This window comes from Camellia sinensis, chromosome 2 (assembly GCF_055761805.1).
Source record: "Camellia sinensis isolate YWXY chromosome 2, ASM5576180v1, whole genome shotgun sequence".
NCBI lineage: Eukaryota > Viridiplantae > Streptophyta > Magnoliopsida > Ericales > Theaceae > Camellia > Camellia sinensis.
In genome coordinates, this window is record NC_138962.1 from 56333972 (window position 1) to 56356392 (window position 22421).

At 43.7% G+C, this 22421-nt stretch overlaps 1 protein-coding gene across 1 annotated transcript; it reads left to right on the forward strand.

Annotated features, from left to right (window-relative positions):
* Positions 1 to 3098: 3098 nt before the first annotated feature.
* On the forward strand, positions 3099 to 21888 carry LOC114311187 (ATP phosphoribosyltransferase 2, chloroplastic). The gene is made up of 11 exons (XM_082914463.1): positions 3099 to 3508; positions 3621 to 3680; positions 17747 to 17860; positions 18275 to 18340; positions 18436 to 18543; positions 18671 to 18754; positions 19856 to 19957; positions 20073 to 20186; positions 20260 to 20340; positions 20544 to 20663; positions 21447 to 21888. The coding sequence occupies exons 1-11, from the start codon at positions 3263 to 3265 to the stop codon at positions 21540 to 21542; spliced, it is 1191 nt and encodes a 396-aa protein (XP_082770589.1). The 5' UTR covers positions 3099 to 3262; the 3' UTR covers positions 21543 to 21888.
* Positions 21889 to 22421: the final 533 nt, after the last annotated feature.

A 22421-nucleotide genomic window follows, 5' to 3' on the forward strand; every position in this document is an offset into this window, starting at 1 on the left:
AGTATCCAAGCTCACCCTCTCTATATATATATGTAGGTGATGAACAAGAAGGCATTGAGACCTAGACGTGATGCCGATGTGTTTTTGGGTGCATTGCCGACATGTTTTGGATTAGCATTTTTGTACCATCTTGAAGATCATGCTTCTTGGCTTATTTTTTCATTTGTACTTGTATATGTCGGCTTGAGAAGCCTTTTGGTCAAGATGTATTTTGTATCTCATTTCCTTATTGTATCTAAGTTGTAAGACCTTGTAAAAATGTATGTCATTTCATTGGACTTAAGCACGGCTCTCATGGACTATTTAGATTCTGTATATACATATATTGCTTCCGCACTTGTAAGCCCCATATTTCATACTCTGATTGTGTGTGATTCTTGTAAGTCGGCCTTCGGTAACCTCGGGTTACTGGCCATCACGGCACCAAACTACTAGGGGCGGTTTGGGGGCGTGACAAAGCACTTGGTTCATAAGCTCAGACGAGTGAACTCCACACACGATGAAGCTTCTACAAATTACATTGCATCTCTTTGTGAGAACAAAAATCCAAAGCATAGATACATTACCGAGATATTGTTGGCATCCGGAATAATGCTCAAAGATCTAGGCTCGAGCTTGACAATCATTCAATTCCACCCATCGGGCCATTTGATCAACCCTAATTTGTTTCTTGTCCTGGAACAAACTAAGGGAAGGATTGAACTTCCAGATGATGAATGCAGGATTGAGCATGACAATCATTCAGTTCCACCCTTCAATTTATTAAATTTAATCTCCTCGTCTGTATTAAATTTATATCACCCTTCAATTTATTCCTAGTCCACAAAATAACCTACCTATTTGAACCTATTCCAGAAAATAAACCAGTTTGCACTTGTTCTAGAAAATAAACCAATTCGCAGAATTGAGGGAGCCGGTCGACCGGTGGGTCAATCAGCCGGACATCCGGCTGGTTGACCGATTGGCCCACCCCCAACGTTACAGCACAGTAAAATGGTTAAATCTCGCGCTTGTTCTCAGTTTGATGAAAGTTTGTTCCGTTCTTAGTTTGATATCAATTTGGTGAAATCATTGGAGAGGAAAAAATGTACTTTTTTCATCAAATTTGAATTTGATGCTTAATCTGATGCACCGTTAGAGATGGCCTAAGGACCAATGTACTTTTTATCAAATCACTGTTCATTGTCGTCGCCGGATGTCCTCCTAGATGTCCTCTCGGTCATCCCCATTAGAGCACTTGATATTAAAGGAAACTTCTACTCAAATTTTTACTTAAATTTAATGAAAAATTGATACACTGTTAGAGATTCTCTTACGGATCACTTAAAGTTCAAAGAAGAGTAATCCTGAAAAAAATTATATAATGATCCCTCCAAATTAATAGCCCCTTGATTCTATTATTGTATTTGTATGCCAATAAAAATAAAAAGTTATAGAGGCCATGTTTAGTTTGTATTTGTGAAATAATTTTAAAAAATATTTTTTTAGAAAAAGTTTATAATTTGAAATTTTGTTTGGATGTATAATTTAAGAATAATTTTGATATATATTTTTTATAGTTGAATAGATGAGTGTAAGAGAAAAAATGGTTGATTAATGTGTAGGATGTGAGAGAAAATGAGAGAGAAAAAATGAAAAAAGTGATTTGAAATTTTTTTCAAAAATTTTTAACCAAACAAATTTATGAGATTTTTTCCTCAAAAATTGTATCTCTAAATACAAACCAAACAAAATTGCAATCCTAGTGTTTCAGAACATCTAAATAAGTGTTTTTTTTTAATTTTTTTTTTTATCTTTAGTAAATTTTTTTTTAAAATTATGTCAAAATTTTATACTTTGTCGATTCATCTTGTATAGACGAATTTAAAAAGTATTTATTTATTTTTTTTGAAATATTGCAAAAAGCCAACAAAATCTGACTATTTTTTATTTTTTTAATTTCTCTAATAAAATAAAATATAAAATAAAAATCTTTTTTTTTTATATCGTTTTAAAATGTTCAGTGAAAAAAAAAAAACAAAAGAACAAAAATTCAAACTCCAAACAACCACACGAACCTATTCGAGTGTGCGAACACGTGATTCATATAGGCTTGAAACTCCAAATTGGGGACAAAATCATCATATGAATCAGAAAACGAACCCGGACAGCATATACCCTTTTTTTTCTCACGCTCCAGGACAATTTTACCATACACCGACGTATTTTGAGGAATATGTTAAAAGTTAATTCTTTTATTTTTTTAAAAAAAATATGTAAAAATATAACAAAATATATAATTTAAAAAAGTTAAGAAATTTAAAAATTAATTTTTAATCATATTGTCAAAACACACTACACTTCTTTATCACATTTACTTTTAGTTTTTCCTTTAGTTATAATATTTTATTATAATTCATTTTTTGCTAGGACTAAAAAAGTGTAAGGGATATTTGGAAAGGTAATTGAGTGTTTATTTGGTATGCACTAAAAAAGTATATTTTTTATATATATATATATATATATTTATTTGAGTTATATCAATCAATATTTATCAATATTTTTTTTTATATTTTTCTATTAATTTTCTCTACTTTTCTACATATTTTTTTTATAAAAAATTAAAAAGTACACTTAGGGTTGGTTTGGTAAAGGCTCATTGGGCTTTTTTGACTCAATGAGCCATAAAAGACAAAATAGGCTCATGAGCCACAACAGACAAAACATCTCATCCAACCCCATAATTATTACACTCTTCTCTCACAAAAAAATCAAAAAAGTCAAAAAGCCAAAAGTCCTTCCCAAACTAAGCTTTTGATCCCAGGCTCATATAGTCAAAAAAGTCAAAAAGTCAACCCACTTCCCAAACGGAAGCTTATTTAGAACATCTCAAACATCTCCTAATCACAAAATAAATTAAAATAATTAATAAAATAAAATATCACATCAAATTTATAATTATTTCATTTTTTCTCTCACAATATTAAATTAATTAAAATTTTCAATCAATTTTCTTAAATATAACTATTTTATCTAAATTAAAATAATTAAAAAAATTAAATAACCAACTAAAATAATTAATTCACCAAACAAATGAGGCCAAAAAATTTTTTGAACGGTATGTAATTTTATTTCCTATGATACACATGTACCGTAGTCTATCCCCTCTTTCCATCTTTGAACTCTCCTCTTCCTCTGCGGCTGCGATTCATATCTTCCCAAATCTCTCTCTCTCTCTCTCTCTATAAAACCCGCCGCCGCAAGTCGCGCCGCCGCCACCACCATGCCCGTCGTTAACCCTTTCTTCCAACAATGCCCCTCCGCCTCCCTCTCTACCTTCTCATCTGTCTCTCATTCCTCGTCTTCTCTTCGCGTCTCTGTCAAATTCACAGTTTCTTGTTGCATTCTGGAGTCTCCAGTCACTGTGGTCAATGGAAACATAGACCAGAGAGTTCCTGACAGGGACGAAATTCGTCTCGGCTTGCCTAGCAAAGGTCGAATGGCCTCTGACACTCTCGATCTCCTCAAGGTACCCTCTCTCTCTCTCTCTCTCTCTATATATATATATATATGCCCTAATAATTTGTATGAATGTGTACGTTTATACTTTATTTTAACTTGTTTTTGGGTACTTGCAATAGGATTGCCAATTATCTGTCAAGCAGGTGAATCCTCGGCAGTACGTGGCTGCGATTCCTCAGGTGTTGTGCTCTTATCTGATTAGTGTTGTAGATGTATTGATTGATTCATTGCATGTATAATCAGATGAAGATGGAAAATGGAATGAAATGAAGATAAAAGGTGTAAAGTTTGTGGTTTTGAAATTGTTAGATGTTTTCATTTGTGGAATTATCAGATAATGTATGCAAAAATAGTTTTCGAAAGCTGAACTAAATAGGAATTTGGTTTCATGCTTCTACAAGTGGAAATTTTTGTAAACCTGTAATTAAAATGAACTGGGTTTTTGGTGCATATGCACAGGGACAGCTTAACTCTCCACAAGGCCTTTAACCTTAAATGTAAATAATATTTGTTAGTTTTATATTGTAAATTATCATTGAGAGGGTGAATTGTGATCTGGAGTTGGGCCGAGGTAACGGCCGAGCAAGTTGAGGGCCCAACGGTGCATAGGTGCGAGACGATCGACTTTTTGCCCAAAGTGGGCTGCCAGAATTTGGGCCGGGCAGAGTACGGGCTGAGTGTCACCCCGGACCGGACAGAAACTGCTCGGTAAGGCAGTGCTCGGTCGGACCAGGGTGCCCGGTCCGAAGATGGCCAAAGCCGGATTGACCGAGTGACCGGCGGCCAGGAAGGCATGGACAACCGAGGAAGTTGAGTGGCCGGTGCCCGGAAAGGCGTGGTCAGCCGAGGAGACTGTATGGTCGGCAGGAAGGCCGATCAAAGTAAGTATCCGGGCTAGGCTCGACCGGGATGCCGCTTAGCCCGGTCCTCCGTTTGTTTATCCGGTTAGGCGCTTAAGGTATGAAGCATGGTACGACCGAGGTAGGGCAGCTCGGCTGCCGAGCTCCAGCTGTGCTGACAGGCAGTTGAGAGCAGGTGATGAATGGCATGGTTTATGCTGACAGATGGGATAGCAGAGCCACGTGTCAGGAGATGACAGGGAGTGGATATGGGGCTCAGAAGGTATATAAGCATGTCTGCGCCCCCCATACGCGACAGACGAACACTCTGTAAGGAATTTCTTACACTCAAACACTCTCTCCCTTCTCTCTATTCCCTCTAAGGTGTGTGCTAATTTGACCGTCGGAGGGTGTTTCCGGCCACACACCGCCGGGTAGCTCACCGTTATTTGCTCGCAGGTGATCGGATATTGACGGAGCTCGGAAGAAAGGAATACGGGCACGTCGGAATATTTGCTCCCCGTACAATTGGCGCCGTCTGTGGGAATCTTGACAGACAAAACTTTGTCTTCCAGGTTCATCTGATCGCCGTCCATGGCGAACAACGACGAGTTCCCGTTGTCCGCCATCGATGGAGCCACCCCGGAGTATACCCGAAGGAGAGAGGGACCACCTGCCGTCCATCCAATGGCTGACTTGGGGACGCCCACTGGAGGACAGTCAGGAGACGCGCGGGATAAGCGCGGAAGGAGTCATGGGCATTCACGGAGTCCAGACGGTCACCGGCGGAGAGACTCACACGCCAGGCGACTGGAAAGCAAGTTAAGGGACCAAGACGCTGTCGTCAGGCGGATGGCGGCGGAGATGGAGGATCTTAAGCGGCATGTCAAAGGGAAAGGTGTAGCTGGAGTGGGAGACCACAGTGAGCGCACCCCATCCCGCCGGTCAGGCGATCAGAGTCAGCGACGTACTCAGTCCATTTCCATCACCAGGAGTTACCAGGTTGGTGATTCCGACATGCGTGCAGAAAAGTCTAGCGCGCAAGACAGCACTTACAAACCCTCACGTCCGGCGACGACGTCGAGGTACTCTTATTCTGCTCAGTCAGAGGACCTGCGGGCAGTGTTAAGGGAGCGGGCTCGCCGGCGCGAAGCTCAGAGAATACCTGCTTTCCAGCGGCTCTCCTACGGGGTTCACGGCAGCGAGGAGGTCGGAATGCCTCCACCCCGCCAAGCAATGCCAATATTCGAAGATACAGACTTGGCAAGGCTGAGTGCCACTCCTTTTTCCCTGGAAATAGAAACAACGCCGCTTCCGGCAGGCTTCCACCAGCCTAAGTTCACACTTTACGACGGAAAAACCGATCCGTACATGCATGTGAGCCACTTCCGACAGGTTATGGCCGGACATCGGCGCAATGACGGACTTATGTGCCTAATCTTCCCGTCAAGTTTAGGCGAGCTGGGCCTAAAGTGGTTCGAGAGGTTGCCGGAAGGGAGCATACAAAGGTGGCATCAGTTGGCCGAGGCGTTTGTTACGCGCTTCAAAACCAACACAAAAACACCAAAGGAAGTCGATCACTTGCTAAGTGTCAAGATGGAACCGTGCGACACACTGAAGGCGTACAATTCAAGGTATTGGGAAACCTTCAACGAGATCTTAGACTGCCCGGTCAACCTTGCTATCACACAATATAAGCGCGGTCTCCCGGTCGGACATAGACTGCGGGACTCGCTTACCATGCACCAACCGACCTCCATGGGCCAGCTCATGCAGCGCATCAATGAGCACATCCGAGTAGAGGATGATGCGTTGGCTTCCACCGTGAAGGCCACTCCGGTCGGAACAGACAAGAAGACAGCAGGCAAGGTGCACACAGTTGGGCAAGAGTCCAACCGCTCAAATGACCGAGCAGAGGAATCAGACCGAGGTTCAAATCGAAAAAACCGGGGTAGAGGACGTCGGAATGACCGGGATGATTAGCCCCGAGATGACGTTGAGGACGCAAACAGAAGAATGAAGGCAAGGACTGGCATAACCACGGTCTTCAAGATTCCAATCTATCGCATACTTAGTGAAATCCGAGACGAGGAGTATGTCCAGTTTCCTGCTAAGTTGGGCGATGGACAAAAGGGCTACAATCCGCGGTATCGTTGTACGTTTCACCGGGAGAGGGGCCACCGGACTGAGGATTGTTTGCCTCTGCGACAACACTTGGAAGAACTGGTTGCGGCCGGGCATCTGGACCTTTACATTGATGGCGGAGTGAAACCGAATCAGGCTCCGGTCGATCCCAGGGGACAGGACGACCGAGATGCACCACCACAGGGAGTTATTAATGTCATCCACGGAATCGTGGAACCGGAGCGTGTTTGCGAACTCCGGGGCATGATTAAGAAGGCAGAGCATATGAGGGAAGTTTTGTCAGTACAGTCTGCCATCAAAAAGGGGAAGACAGAAGAGAAAGACGTGATCAGTTTCACCTCAAGGGATTTAGAGCGTATCCAGACGCCGCACAACGATGCTCTTGTCGTAACATTACGCGTCAAAGAATTTGATGTTAGACGGATCTTGATCGATCAGGGAAGCTCGGTCGAGATCATGTATTATGATGCGTTCAAACAGCTCAAACTCCGCGAGACAGACTTGGCTCCGGCCACTTCGCCACTGGTTGGATTTAACTCGCAGCCGGAGTGGCCATTGGGAAAGATTATCCTGCCGGTCAAAGCGGGATCCGTGGTCAAGCAAGTAGAGTTTTGGGTGCTACAAGTGCCTTCAACGTACAACCTTATCCTTGGAAGAGGATGGCTTCACGCCATGCAAGCCGTAGCATCGACCTACCACCAGGTGATGAGATTCCCCTCGGCTATGGGGGCAATCGAGGAGATTTGGGGAGACCAGGTCATGTCCAAGCAATGCTTCGTGGCGGTCAACGGGAGCCGGGCTGCCAAAGGATTCGTTCAAATGATCGAGGGACCGGAGGACCAAAGTGTCTTGGATGATGTTGGCACCAAAGCCGAAGACAAGGCTGTTGAAGAATTGGTTGAGGTGCGGATAGATGCTAAGCAGCCGGACAGATTCTTCTTGCTCGGTTCGAGTCTCTCGGCTATGGAGAGAACCGAGATGATTGAGTTTTTGATGGCTAATATCGAAGTCTTTGCATGGTCGCCCTACGACATGCCTGGCCTTGACCCAAGTTTTATCTGCCATCACCTCAATGTCTTCCCTGGAGCAAAGCCAGTCATCCAGCGAACAAGGAGATCGGCGCTGCATCACGCCGAGGTAGTAGCAGAGGAAGTAAAAAACTTACTTGAGGCACGAGCAATACAGGAAGTGCACTACCCTCGGTGGATTTCCAACACGGTAGTGGTGCCTAAGAAGAATGGAAAGTGGCGAGTTTGTGTCGACTACAAGACAGTCAACCGAGCTTGTCCAAAAGACAGCTTCCCTTTGCCGCGCATTGACCAGCTAGTGGATTTGACGGCTGGACACAATCGGCTCAGTTTCTTGGATGCGTACCGCGGCTATCACCAGATTGCCATGCATGGGCCTGACCAAGAGATCACCTCTTTCACGACTCCAAGGGGACTCTTTTGCTATCGAGTTATGCCTTTTGGTTTGAAAAACGCCGGGGCAACCTTTCAGAGGATGGTGACCAAAATGTTTGCTCCTTTGCTCGGTCGGACAATGGAGGCTTACATCGATGATATGGTGGTAAAGAGCCGACATGAGGCAAACCATGTGTTCGACTTAACCGAGATGTTCGCCATTCTGAAGAAGCACAAGCTGCGCTTGAACGCCTCTAAGTGTGCCTTTGGTGTGGGATCCGAGAAATTTTTGGGTTTCTTAGTCACGAACCGAGGCATCGAAGCAGACCCCACTCAGATTAGAGCCGTGCAAGAGTTGAAGCAGCCCAGCTCGGCTAAGGACGTGCAGCATCTGGCCGGGATGGCCGCCGCGCTCAATCGATTTATAAGCCGGTCATCAGATCGCTGCCGCCCTTTCTTTCAAGCATTGAAGTCAAAGTTCTCATGGGATGACGAGTGTGACCGAGCTTTGGCCGAGCTCAAGGATTATTTGTCTTCTCCGCCACTGTTGGTTACACCAGAGCCCGGTGAGGAACTCTACCTTTACCTTGCCGTCTCCCAGCACGCAGTAAGTGCGGTGTTAGTCCCGGCTGAAGGGATCAAGCACCTCCCAATTTTTTACGTAAGTAAGACCTTGCTGCCGGCTGAGACGAGGTACTTGCCTCTGGAAAGCTTGCGTTGGCACTGATGATGGCTTCGAGGAAATTGGCACATTATTTTCACGCCCATACCATCGTCGTACTGACCGAGTTTCCCCTCAAAGCCTTGTTTGAGCGCGCAGACTTTTCAGGCCGAATTTTAAAATGGGCGGTCGAGTTGGGACAGTTCGATGTGAAGTTCCAGCCGCGCACCGCAATCAAAGCCCAAACCTTGGCCGATTTTGTTGCCGAGTTCTCACCTGGTACTCATCCGGTATGCCCGGTCGATATTGCCGAGGCAGATGATGAGACGCACACAATGCCAACCGAGGAACAACCAGCTGAAGAAGGTCGCGCCGCGGAGTTAGCGCGCACCTTCGAAGTTCCCTCAATTTGCACGGTAATACCACCCGGCGATGCGATGACGGAGTTGTGTATCACCAACCCATCCACTCTGTCCGGCACCGCATCACCAAGGGGGGAAGGAATGATTCCACACAGCTCAGAACTTGATGATTCGCCTACGGACTTGGGCATTCTGCACCAACTCGCCGAGTCCGGTGTCGAATCATCAAGGGGGAAAGGAATGGTTCCAGACAGCTCAGAACCTGCGGCCGGCTTCACACCGCAACCTGGTGATTCGCCTACGGACTTGAGCATTTCAGATAAACTTGCTGAGTCCGGTGTCGAACCACCAAGGGGCACTGAATTCGAACCGGTCAACACCAAACTTGACACCGCACAGCCGAGCAGTTGTGATCCCATTGCCCTTCGCAACTCTCAGGACCCATCTGACTGCTGGAAGCTTTTTGTGGGGGACATGTGGAAGCTTTTTGTTGATGGAGCGTCCAACCGTCATGGTGCCGGCCTAGGTATTGTTCTTATATCCCCGGACGGCCTAACTATTGAGCATTCTATCACACTCGGCTTCCCGGCGTCTAACAACGAGGCTGAGTACGAGGCGCTTCTTGCCGGGCTCAAGAGCGCAATTCAAATGAAGGCTGCCGAGCTTCTGGTATATAGTGATTCCCAGCTTGTGGTCAACCAAGTTTCAGGGATTTATGAAGCGAAGGACGACAGGATGGCGAAATACCAAGCTCTGGTCAGGGACCATATCAAGCAGTTTGAGGCAATCAGAGTCCAACGGATTGGCCGAGAAGAAAACAGCTGGGCTGATGAACTCGCCGGCCTCGCTTCCATGGTCAATAGTACGTCTCCAAACCCATTGTTGATTGACTTTCTTCCGCGACCGAGCATTGAAAACGCCGGGCAGACGGATGTACTCTGCGCCGAGCTAGGCCCTTCATGGATGGACCCCTTGATCTTGTTCCTCAGAGACCGGACTCTTCCAACAGACAAGAAAGAAGCGCACAAAATCCGGGTGAAGTCAGAGCGGTTTCGGCTCTCTCCATCTGGCGCGTTGTATAAGAAGTCCTTCACCGGTCCTTATCTCAAATGCGTGCACCCGAATAGTGTGGAGGCCTTCTTGTTTGAAATTCATGAAGGCATTTGTGGCAGCCACATCGGGGGCAGGTCCTTAGCCTACCGAGCTATTTCGCAGGGATACTGGTGGTCGTGCATGCAGGCCGACGCGCAAAAATATGTCCGCAAGTGCGAGAAATGCCAGAAATTCGCCCATCAGATCCACCAGCCTGCCAGGGAACTTCTTCCCCTCACCAGTCCTTGGCCTTTCGCCATGTGGGGGCTAGATATAGTGGGACCGTTGCCAACAGCACCGGGCAACCGGAAATTCTTCATCGCGACCACAGATTACTTCACAAAGTGGGTTGAAGCTGAGCCCTTGGCAACCATCAAAGAGAAAGACGTGAAGCGATTTGTCTGGCAGAACGTTGTCACGCGGTTTGGTGTCCCCAAGATTTTGATCTCTGACAACGGCACCCAGTTTGACGGTCGCCTATTCAGAGGATTTTGTGAAGATCTGAAGATAGAATTTTACAACTCCACCCCGGCCTACCCGCAGTCCAATGGTCAAGCCGAAGCATCAAACAAGACTATACTGGATGGGTTGAAGAAACGGTTGGAAAAGGCTAAGGGCAAGTGGGCTGAAGAATTACCGAGCGTTCTTTGGGCATACCGAACAACCCCGCGACGTTCGACCGGGGAAACTCCATTTGCTTTGGCTTATGGCATGGAGGCGGTCATACCCTTGGAAGTTGAAATGCCCACCCGCAGAACTGAGAGTTTTGAGCCCGAGCTAAATGCCGAGGCTATTGCCTTGGAGTTGGACCTAGCGGAAGAGCGCCGGGAGAAAGCCCTCATCCATGTGGCCGCCTACCAACAAGAGCTCTCCAAGAAGTATAACAAGATAGTGCACCCCAGACCGTTCAAAGTTGGGGATTGGGTTTTGAGGAAGATTATGGGCAACACCCTGGTGCCAGGAGAAGGCAAACTAGGGGCAAATTGGGAAGGACCCTACAAGATCACTGGTCTGGCTGGCAAGGGGGCTTACCACTTGGAGGATCTAGAGGGAAGAGCCATACCCCGGCCATGGAATGCGGCCAACTTGAAATTGTATTATTTTTAAGCTTTTTACTTTCCTCTTTTTGTAAAGCAATTTTTTAGCTTGCAAAGCAGAATGTAATTCTTTTTGTCAAATTATAGAAGTCATTTTGCATTAGCACTTGGATTATTGTTTTAATGTTACGGACCGAGATGACGTACTCCGGTTGGAAGAGTTGGTGTTTTGTCCAACTTAGGATTCCCAACCGAGATGATGTACTCCGGTTGGAAGAGTTGGTGTTTTGTCCAACTTAGGATGCCCAACCGAGATGATGTACTCCGGTTGGAAGAGTTGGTGTCTTGTCCAACTTAGGATGCCCAACCGAGATGATGTACTCCGGTTGGAAGAGTTGGTGTCTTGTCCAACTTAGGATGCCCAACCGAGATGGTGTATTCCGGTTGGAAGAGTTGGTGTCTTGTCCAACTTTGGATTCCCAACCGAGATGATGTACTCCGGTTGGAAGAGTTGGTGTCTTGTCCAAATTTGGATTCCCAACCGAGATGATGTACTCCGGTTGGAAGTGTTGATTTGTTCAACTTAGTTACAGCCGAAGTGGCTATTTCGGTTCATGAATTTGTCTCGTTCTGCTGAAGTACTTAGACCGTGTTATGTATTCCGGTTCGATGAGTTATACCGAGATGTTTTGCTGAAGACAGAACTGATTACAACCGTGCGTACACTTGCAAAAATTCAAAATCTTTCATTGATAAAGAAATTCATTACAAAAGGTGGGGACAGAGCCCGGTTACATCAAAAGTATTGAAAGCAAAAATACAAAGAAAAGAAAACTAAACCAAGGGGGATAGATTGGTGAATTCATCCTCGGCAGCCTCAAGGTTGATGGTTGGGCTCGCTTCTTAGGCACCGGGCTCAACTTGACCGGGCTGCACTTCCACTTCGGCGTCTTCAGCCTCCGAATCTGTCTCATCACTTCCTTCTTCAAGCCCCTCCTCGGCCTCCGCTTGAAGCGCACTGAATACATCATTTGCGTAAGGCACGAGGTAGACCGGTAGCTTGGCGGGAGGAGGATTAGTAAATACATCGATGTCGGAGCCCTGGCCGAGGTGCTCGCAGGCGGACTTCCAGCCAGCCTTGAAAAAGATGTCTTGTGTTGCAAAGACTTGCTTCTTGTAGTTCTTCTCGGCTTCGTTAAAACCGGCATTGTTGGCAGCCCGGCAAGCTTTCCTCTTCGTCTTCTTAAAAGCGTCCACCTCAGTCTGGAGCTCACTTTGTTTTTTCTCGGCCGCCTCCAGCTGGCCGAGCAGTCTGTTATTGTCAGCGTTGGCTATCTGGAGGGAAGCCTTAGCCCGGCCCAGCTCGGCTTGAAGGCTCTCAACCTGGCTGGCTGTGTCGTTTGCCTTTTGCCTAAGCCGGTGGATGCGCTCCAAAACAAGATGCTGTTTTTGAATGGCCTGCAAAAAACAAAGTTGATGAGAAACGTAACCGGGCAAACACTTCGGAAAATTTTCAGAGCTGCATTGGCTTACCCTGGCCATGGACTTTACTGATGACTTGACTAACCGAGTGTCAGGGACGTGGTCGCTGCCAACCACGTCGCTCGGTAGTAGGAATGCTTTGGACAGATCAAAGGCGAGCAGATGCTCTTTGTCAGCCTTGATCGAAGCCGTTGCCGGGATGTCCTGACCCCGGTGCTTCAGATGTGGGCGCCAGGCTGGCACTGGGGCGGGGGCGTCCGTGGGGTGCTCGGTGACTAGCTCGGCGGACGGATCTGCCCGAGCTCTTTTTCCGGCCCGCCGCGCAGAAGGTTCTCGGCTGGATTGCCCGGCGGATTGAGTGGCCAGGGCGACCACGGCGCCACTGGATTGACCGGCGGTTGGCGACCGGGTTACCACGCTCGGCACCTCGGCAGATGTGGCGGTGAGCAGGTTCTTGATTCGACTTCTCTTGGCCATTTCTTGCTCGTCTGTTAACCGGATTAACGGGACGTCGGGAAGGGTTGGATCTGGCGGTGGCGAAGGAGCTCTGAGGAAGTCGGTTACTTTACTCCGGCGGGGAGCGGAATATCTATATGTAGGACTGTAGCCGAGTAGTTGGTTACAGTCACGATCCCGGTAGCGAAGCGCGGTCCTGATCGCCTCTACGTTGAGGAAATTGTAGTTGGCTTGCAAGGCTTGGATGGCTGCAAAAGAAACAAGAGAATGATTAAACTGCGGAAAACATAAGTGTGTAAACCGAGATTATTTGCGCAGCTTACATGTGCTCCCAAAATTTTTGCTAATCATCCAGCCCGGTGTCTCGGCTGTTTCATAGTTACCAGACACCCAGAAGAAATCATCGTCATGAAGATCCTTGTCTGGTGTGCCGGTTACGATTTTCTCTCGGCCCGGTCGAATCTTCAGGTAATAGGCGAGACCGTCGCCGGTGTGACCAAGTGTGTATTGGCGTAGGATCTCGGCTAAACCTAGGCTTATGCCTAACCGGTTATTTAGCTCATGCACGCCATTTATTATCCTGTACGTGTTGGTGGACACTTGGGTTGGCGCTAGCCCGGTTCGGCGTAAGAACTCGGTAATCAGCGGGTTAAGAGGGAAACGAAGGCCCCCTTCGACAATGGACAGCACGGTGAAGGGGCATTCCTCCCTACCCCAAGGCGTGGTTTCTTCTTCGGCCAGCTCGAGATGGACGTCGGCCGGGACGCCGTACTCCTCTCTGAAAGCGGCTAGCGCGGCCGGAGTGTCCACTAGGAAGCGAAATTTCCCCATTTGTGGCCGACTTACTATAGCCCGGTTGATGGGTTGGGCACGGTGGTAATTGGCTGTAGCTCGGTCCTGAGAGGTTCAGGAATGGCAGTGGTCCCCTTGGACTCTGCAGGAAAAGGATGGCAAGTGTAAGTGAGCGCGGTTTCGCATTGGGAGCTAGACTTCAGCTCGGTCGGTAAGGGTGCCAAACCACCTCGGTTGACTAATTAAGGAGCTCGGTCGCCCAAGCAGACCTGATTTTAGCCCGGTTAAGCGATCAAGTAATTGGGTTATCTCGGTTTGTGCCGTGGTTATTACAAACATGTTGTTTGCCCGGTTTGGTTGGTTTTTTGGATCAAAAGAAGGCCCAGAGCCCGGTTCACCCCAGTTCTTCAGCGTTCTTCAGGAAGACGAAGAACGCCAAGAACAGTGGGAGGTTTGTGACGTTTTCAATGGTCAATGCCCTAAAAGCTACGTTTTTGTGCCCTAATGTGTGTAAAATAAAAGAAAATAGCAACGTAAGAGGGATTGAGTATCTTACCTGTGAAGGGCTGAAGGTGTTCTTCCAAAACACGAAGGATGGCAGAATGGCAGAAGATTTGAGGACGAGAGTGCTGGGGCTCTGAGGTTGAATATCGAAGTGGCAGTAGGAATTGGAGTTTGGGGGAGGTCTCGTATGTATAAGCAAGGGGGAGTCCGCCCAAATTCAAATTCTGACAAAAACGGCGGGTTGGCTGCCCGATGCCCAATGGCAGGCCGCCACGTGTCCCCATTTATGGCTACGTCGGGGCTGAAGCGACGGGTTGAAAAGACGAAGAGCCAACCGAGCTACTTTCGACGAGAACAGGTCGGCCGAGGAATATAACCGGTCAAATCTGCAGACAATGACGTCAACTAGCTCGGTCGAGGCTTGGCGTCTTGAAGACCGAAGAAATGTTATCTCGGTCGAAGTGAGTAATCCCTGTCACGCTTCCGCGGACGGAATTAAGGGGCAATTGAGAGGGTGAATTGTGATCTGGAGTTGGGCCGAGGTAACGGCCGAGCAAGTTGAGGGCCCAACGGTGCATAGGTGCGAGACGATCGACTTTTTGCCCAAAGTGGGCTGCCAGAATTTGGGCCGGGCAGAGTACGGGCTGAGTGTCACCCCGGACCGGACAGAAACTGCTCGGTAAGGCAGTGCTCGGTCGGACCAGGGTGCCCGGTCCGAAGATGGCCAAAGCCGGATTGACCGAGTGACCGGCGGCCAGGAAGGCATGGACAACCGAGGAAGTTGAGTGGCCGGTGCCCGGAAAGGCGTGGTCAGCCGAGGAGACTGTATGGTCGGCAGGAAGGCCGATCAAAGTAAGTATCCGGGCTAGGCTCGGCCGGGATGCCGCTTAGCCCGGTCCTTCGTTTGTTTATCCGGTTAGGCGCTTAAGGTATGAAGCATGGTACGACCGAGGTAGGGCAGCTCGGCTGCCGAGCTCCAGCTGTGCTGACAGGCAGTTGAGAGCAGGTGATGAATGGCATGGTTTATGCTGACAGATGGGATAGCAGAGCCACGTGTCAGGAGATGACAGGGAGTGGATATGGGGCTCAGAAGGTATATAAGCATGTCTGCGCCCCCCATACGCGACAGACGAACACTCTGTAAGAAATTTCTTACACTCAAACACTCTCTCCCTTCTCTCTATTCCCTCTAAGGTGTGTGCTAATTTGACCGTCGGAGGGTGTTTCCGGCCACACACCGCCGGGTAGCTCACCGTTATTTGCTCGCAGGTGATCGGATATCGACGGAGCTCGGAAGAAAGGAATACGGGCACGCCGGAATATTTGCTCCCCGTACAATCATGTAAAATTTACAAGTCTCTTTGATTCTCGTGACTAAAATTGTGGGGTTATTTAAAATATTTAGCTGTGAAAGAAAAGAAATTAAAAACGTCAAAAGTTATCAAATAAATAGAACTTATAAATTCAAAGTGAAAACTAAAATAGGTGAAGACTAATTGTAGGACATATTCTAAATTGGTGGGAGCCGCGTTTAAAGTGGCATTTGTTAAATCGGTGGTCGTTTTTATCAAAAATTTAAAACTTTTACTATGCTCAAAGGAGTAGATCTTTCTTTTTTCTTTTTTCATTTCTCTTGTGTTGGTTTTGTGGAGGTCTTTTTCAAAGTAGACCTTATTAGAAAAAATTAAATTGTATTATAACTTATGGTTATATTTGGAAAATGTGGGGCCTTTTTGCAAATGAGGCCTAAATCCATTGCCTCAATGGCTTTATACTCCAGCCGGCCCTGCGTATGCATGACCAGGCAGACATGTGATTGTGTAGCACAAGTAATATTGGCCATTTTTTCTTGTTTTATCACAACCACTGCACAATTCCTTTCACATGATATATTTTCAGACCAATATTTATATGCATACATTCACATTGGGTTGTTCTAGAGGAGTGTGCTTATATGCTTCTAATTGATTTCCGACGATTTGGTTATAAGAAGAGAGCAAAAGTGCTGGTGATGTGTCGTGTTCGCAATTTTGGGGCATTTGATTGAAAAAGGATGCGAGGATTTTTTAGGACAAGTTTGCGGTTGTTGATTCTTTGTGGGAGAAAGTGTGTCATTGAGCATCGTTTTGGGCATCTATTTCCCCTTCTTTTAAAGGGTTTCATTTTTTTTATTTATTTATAGAGATTGGAAAGCGGTTTGTGATGTATAGGATATTTTTGGGGTTTAATTGGTGTAATGGCCATTGGCCTTGAAGTGGGCAACTTGTCCTCTTCTTGTTTTTCTTTGTCTTTTATTTTTTATTAATAAGTTTCCTTTTGTTGCTGATTAAAAAAAGAGAGGGTAAGTTACCCTGTACTCCCCTGATGTTTGGAAAAAATACAACCACTGTCTTGGTTTTGACATAATTATATTGAGCTCCCTTAGTTCCCTTTTCATCAATAATTTGTTAGTTCTTTATCCTGAATTTATACTCTGGAAATCTCGATAGTTATGTGGTTTTAAATGTTCTGAAAAACTTAATATGATGACTGGTCCAAAGTGATATTTGTTATTTTTATGAAGGTTATGCTTGTATGTATATTATTAGCTACCTATATTCCTGTATGTTTTGGCACACATTTTGGGTGCAACTCTAACTAAGCTGTAGCTGCAATACTGACTAACATAAATGGCAAAACTGCAATTCGTTCAACAGCACAAATAGCTTATTGTGTCCTTACGGGTTCAACATGCCATTTTTCAGTAGAGTGACATAGTAGTAGAAGTCACATAAACAAAGATGTTGGGGTGGGTTTGAGCCCTGCTGAAAATGTATATTGGCGTCAAAGAAACCTAGACCCAACCCATCCTGCTAAAGTTCGGGTTGATGATTGATGATTTTTCATTTCCAAAGAATATATTAGGCTATTTGGAGAAGGTTATTGGTTTTTGTTATTCTGCTTGTAATTGCCCTAAATAATTTTATGTTATTTAAGAATGCGTTATCAAGAGATGTACTTTGTCTGTTAATATGGGCTACAGAGGCAAAATTTCAGTCTCATCTACGAGTTAGCAGATGTGAACTCTGCAAGCCAATGCACTTGCTTACATAAATACTATTATACATTGCATGTTTCATAATGTTATGCTGTGTAAGCTTTCTTCTAGATGGTACTTTGTCCATTTTCAGCATTTGTTGTCATCCTTCCCATCTTCACTGAAACTTGTGAGTGCATGAATACATTTTTACTCTCTCTTGTATTCATCCATTGGTTCAATGAATTTGATCAATAAAACCATGTGTTAGACACTATTGAAATATGGAACATATATATGGGGTAGTGTATTTTTTCTCTAAACAAAAATTTTGTTTTCTGCCACTTAGTTTATGCATTGTATTTGACCTCTTCATGCTCTACATTTTAGTATTTACAGTTATGCTTAAGTTTATGTCTTATGTTGCTGCATGACTTTTTTTAATGGTTGTTGCAGCTCTCAAACCTGGAAGTTTGGTTTCAGCGGCCAAAAGACATTGTACGGAAATTAGTATCAGGGGATCTAGACCTTGGTATTGTGGGTCTTGATACAGTTAGTGAATATGGGCAGGTATGAATTGTACAAATTAGTTTTTTTATTCACACAAGGGAGTCACAATTGTGAGAAGTGAATAGTTGATTGTATGCTCATGTTTGATACCTGTTGAGCAAGTTTCCTACTATGACTTATAAGTTTTGTTCATTTAACATATGCTTCAGTAATCTTCTCTAATCAGTGATATGGAAAATTCCTTTTGCTTTTGGCTTCGTACTCTTGTGACATATAAAGATGGCATCTCCCTCTTGATGCATTGTTTTTCTTAAATAAATTTGATTATCAAAAAAGAAAAAAGATACCATCCTTACTGTTAATGTTGCATTTATCTTGGCACTGCTAATTTTCTTGTGCACTTGTTTTCATTTAGTTTGATTTTGTGGGCAAATATTAACAATTGAAAATTATCATGTGAATTACTTTTCATAGGGGAATGAAGATCTAATTCTTGTTCATGATGCACTTGAGTTTGGAGACTGCCGTTTATCCTTGGCAGTAAGTCATTGTTCTCCTTTAACACAATACAGCGGTACGCTGATTGTCACGTGGTTGTACGGTTGTGGGTATAATACATATTTTCTTTTTGTCAGATACCCAAATATGGGATTTTTGAGAATGTAAACTCAATGAAGGAGCTAGCGCAAATGCCTCAATGGACACCCGAGAAACCTCTGAGAGTTGCCACTGGTTTCACTTATGTATGTTGTGTTTCACGTTGTCCTATCATTTTTCTGTTGTATTATTTCTTTCTAAATAATTTTTATTTATAAGTTTCAATTAAGAAGTTTAGTTGGGATTAAGTTTCTATTCCATTCTTGTGCACAGCTGGGTCCTAAATTTATGAAGGAAAATGGAGTGAGGCATGTTACTTTTTCAACTGCTGATGGAGCATTAGAGGCAGCTCCTGCGGTAAAAGTTATTTTTTTCTGTAGCTTTATTATTTTTGTCAAGTTATGCTATCTCTCGTGAGTATTGCACGTGATGCTTGCCAGGGAGAATGGACAGTACATGAAAGCTTGGCCATTAATGCCTCACATGTTCACAAATACGATACTTATTTGTCAAATATTTCTTCTATCTTGTTAGTGGTTATTTTTGGGGGTGGGGTGTTTATATTTATCTCCAGTTTCACATATCTGCACCCTTGATTTGATGCAGTCAAGCTATGTTAATTGACTCTTCATATGTGTGTGGTACCCTTTTTCTGGAAACTAGACACTAATGTAAGGGTATGGGATATGTATGTGACACTTGTAGTTGGACATTCACCTAGGTAGAAGCATGTCAAATAATTGAAGTTTACAATATAACTATGTAAAAATACCCTCTTTCTTCTTCTTATGATTTTTTTTTTTTTTTTTTTTTGGGGGTAAAAATTTGACCTATTTTCTAATTAAACCAGTGAAGCAAAAATTTGAACCTGAATTCCCTGCATGTTTCAATATCATTTTGAAGTTATCCTATATATATGTATACATATAGGGGAGTTGGTACATGTACATATGTGTTTCATTTTCAAGATCTCAATTAGCTTCTTACCTGTTTTTTGATTTATTGTTGCCATTTGCTATGAATGTAATGAACTAACTGAATTTTGCTTTTTGATTTATTGTCGTGACATTTTAGAATTTTGGCAGGCAATTCTGCCTTCGTTTTGTTACTTCTGTTTACATTATTTTTTTTTGTTTTTCAGTGATCAGATCATTGAATCTTTAATAAATGAAATTTTTCGAAAAGTTTACCATGCTTGACTTGCTATAAACATCAGCTTCCTTTTTGTTCTGGATGCTGTTTTGAATAGGTAAAATTCAGAACAGTGCATTTTTTCTAGCTCATTGTTTATAGCATTTTTCTTTTTGAAATTGGTTGCTTAGTATCTATAAAGTTAACTTATTTATTTGGCATTGCATAGTTCCTGGCTCCTAATGCAACTCATTTAATATAAATTGCATTATATATGCTAGTTCCCGATGGTATTAATATTAGCTGCTTGCTTTGTTGTTGAAAAAGATGGGAATAGCTGAAGCTATTGTGGACCTTGTGAGTAGTGGAACCACATTGAGAGAGAACAATTTAAAAGAAATTGAAGGTGGAGTTATATTGCAAAGTCAGGTGCACTCTCTTTGGACTTAACCAGGCATGCCAAACGGTCTTTGATAATTTATTTTAAAAAGGTCTTCAAGTATTAATTTGAAAGTCTCTCTACTTTATCTTCCCTTGTCTTCAGGCTGTCCTTGTTGCTAGCAGGAAGTCCTTGACCCAACGGAAAGGTGTATTAGACATCACACATGAAATTCTTGAAAGATTGGAGGCACATTTGAGGGCAATTGGACAGTTTACGGTGTGCATAATTTATTTTTTATGTTATGGTTGTAGTTTCCTATAATTTCATTGTCTCATGCTATTTATGTTAGGTTACTGCAAACATGAGGGGAAGCAGTGAAGAGGAGGTGGCGGAGCGAATACTGAGCCAAACATCATTATCGGGCTTGCAGGTGAATCAATCTCTCTTTCTCCCAAAGAAATGTGAAAACCAAACCATTATGTTGTTTTATCCTAGTACAAGTTAATTCTAAATGGCGTGTATTGTGGAAGCACTCACTGGAGATACTTTGATATTTTTGAATTATTGATTATATGTTGAGTTCTTCTCAGTTCCAAGAGCTGCCTTAAATGCTTTGCATGTTTATATATGCAGGGGCCAACTATAAGTCCTGTTTTTTGCAAACGTGATGGGAGAGTAGCAGCAGATTACTATGCCATAGTCATATGTGTGCCCAAAAAGTTGCTTTACAAGTCTGTCCAACAGCTGAGAGCGGTGAGACACTTTTTCTTTCTTTACTTAATATATGCCATTAATTATAACAATAGAAACTATTTCTTCCCAAGTTCCCATCCATCCACCCACGACACGCAGAGTCAGAGAAAGACCACAAAGTTTACGGTTTAGTTTTATTTGGGGTAGAGAATGAGAGCAGCCACTTTGTGCAAATAATGCTATAATTTAATTTTGTATCATGTCTAACTTCCCACTAGCTCACATTTATAGGACCAACTTTGTGTAATAACTTGCCATGTCAAATATCATATTACATATAGAACACGAAAACTTTCTGGCTCTGATGAGGACATCAAAATTTGACTAAGAACCACTATAGAATTTCTGGCACAATGGGCCAACCAGTTCCACTGGTTGTCAGCTTGTCCCTGATTTTCCAAGTAAAAACATGTTTCGTGTAAATAATGCCAGAAAATTGGTTGGTTTTGGTTGAATCTGATTTGAGGCTTGTTTAATGTTTTTTTTTGTTGTTTGTGTGTGTGTGTGTGTGTGACTATTTTAGAATTTGAATATAGGAAAACACTGTTCCATCTTTTTTTCGTTGAAGTCTACATTTCATGATTTGCAGCCTCATCTTCAATTTTTTCCCATTTCATTTCTCCTATAGGAAAACATGTTTCCTGTTTCATTTGCAGCCTCATATGGATTTTATCTGGTTCCTCTTAATTTTTGGTTCCATTTCTTCTTTGGCCTTTTGAAGTTTTTGGGACTCTCATATTGACTTTTTGGAACTTTTTTGCTTAACTGTATTGTCTAATGCAGATTGGAGGTAGCGGAGTTCTGATTTCACCTCTGACCTACATTTTTGATGAAGAAACTCCACGATGGCGCGAACTCCTTTCGAAATTAGGGCTCTAGTCATTTCTTTTTGTGGAATGCCTTGGGTGGTTTTGCATTCTGTGGCACAAACATGTTGAAGGAACGGAACTCGTGCTTTTAAAGAATTAGAGAATTTGCAGGTGTAGATTGGGCAGCAGCTTGTGACGTTAGAGAAATTTCCATGTCGTGATTTTTTTTTTTTATGTATAAATTGAACTTTTTGCATCTTTTCGATGCTAGTTCAATTTTTTTTTAATTAGTGTTCTGTCTCTCTCCCTCCCTCTCTATCCTGTTGTAGCTTTTAACCATAATGTTTTTCTTATCAGCATTTGGAGTCTGGTGTGCATTGCATAAAATCCAATATAATCGGGACCTATAAGATAAACTCTCTCTCTCTCTCTCTCACACACACACACTTACATATTGCAAATTCTATAAAAATTGCTTAACCTTGCTTTATTTGAATGAATTTATAGACTTCATGTTAATTTACTTGTTGCCAACACAATTAAGGTTTTTAAGAATTATTTGTAGTATCCTTATTATTAGGATCCATATTTTTCTGATTATTAGTAAAAATCACTACACGTTTGGCTTTTCTTGGATGAATTTTCTCCTTCCTGTTGTCCTAATTTGTTCTGGCGTGTAGGCTGAATTTTTCTATGGAATTTATTGCAAAAGGTTTTTACTTGTGGTTTCACCTTCGTTTGAATTTTCTGTCCTTCTATATTTTTGCAAAGGAAAATGCTTCTTTGGTTTACTTTACACAAAATCAAGATCTTACCTGGTAGAAGCAGCATGCAATTTCTTTATTATTTGGAGCAACTTAAAAGTTTTGGAATGGTGTTTAGCCATGGAATGCATTGAGATACCAATTGATCGCTGTCACTGCACAACCGTGTTTAATATTATGTTTGA

Bases quoted from the DNA above. Each gene is read 5' to 3' on its own strand.
- LOC114311187 (XM_082914463.1), top strand. From the start codon at position 3,263: ATGCCCGTCGTTAACCCTTTCTTCCAACAATGCCCCTCCGCCTCCCTC. The intron at 17,861-18,274 runs GTATGAATTGTA...TACTTTTCATAG, and splicing joins CAGTTAGTGAATATGGGCAG to GGGAATGAAGATCTAATTCT. The intron at 19,958-20,072 runs GTGCACTCTCTT...CCTTGTCTTCAG, and splicing joins GAGTTATATTGCAAAGTCAG to GCTGTCCTTGTTGCTAGCAG.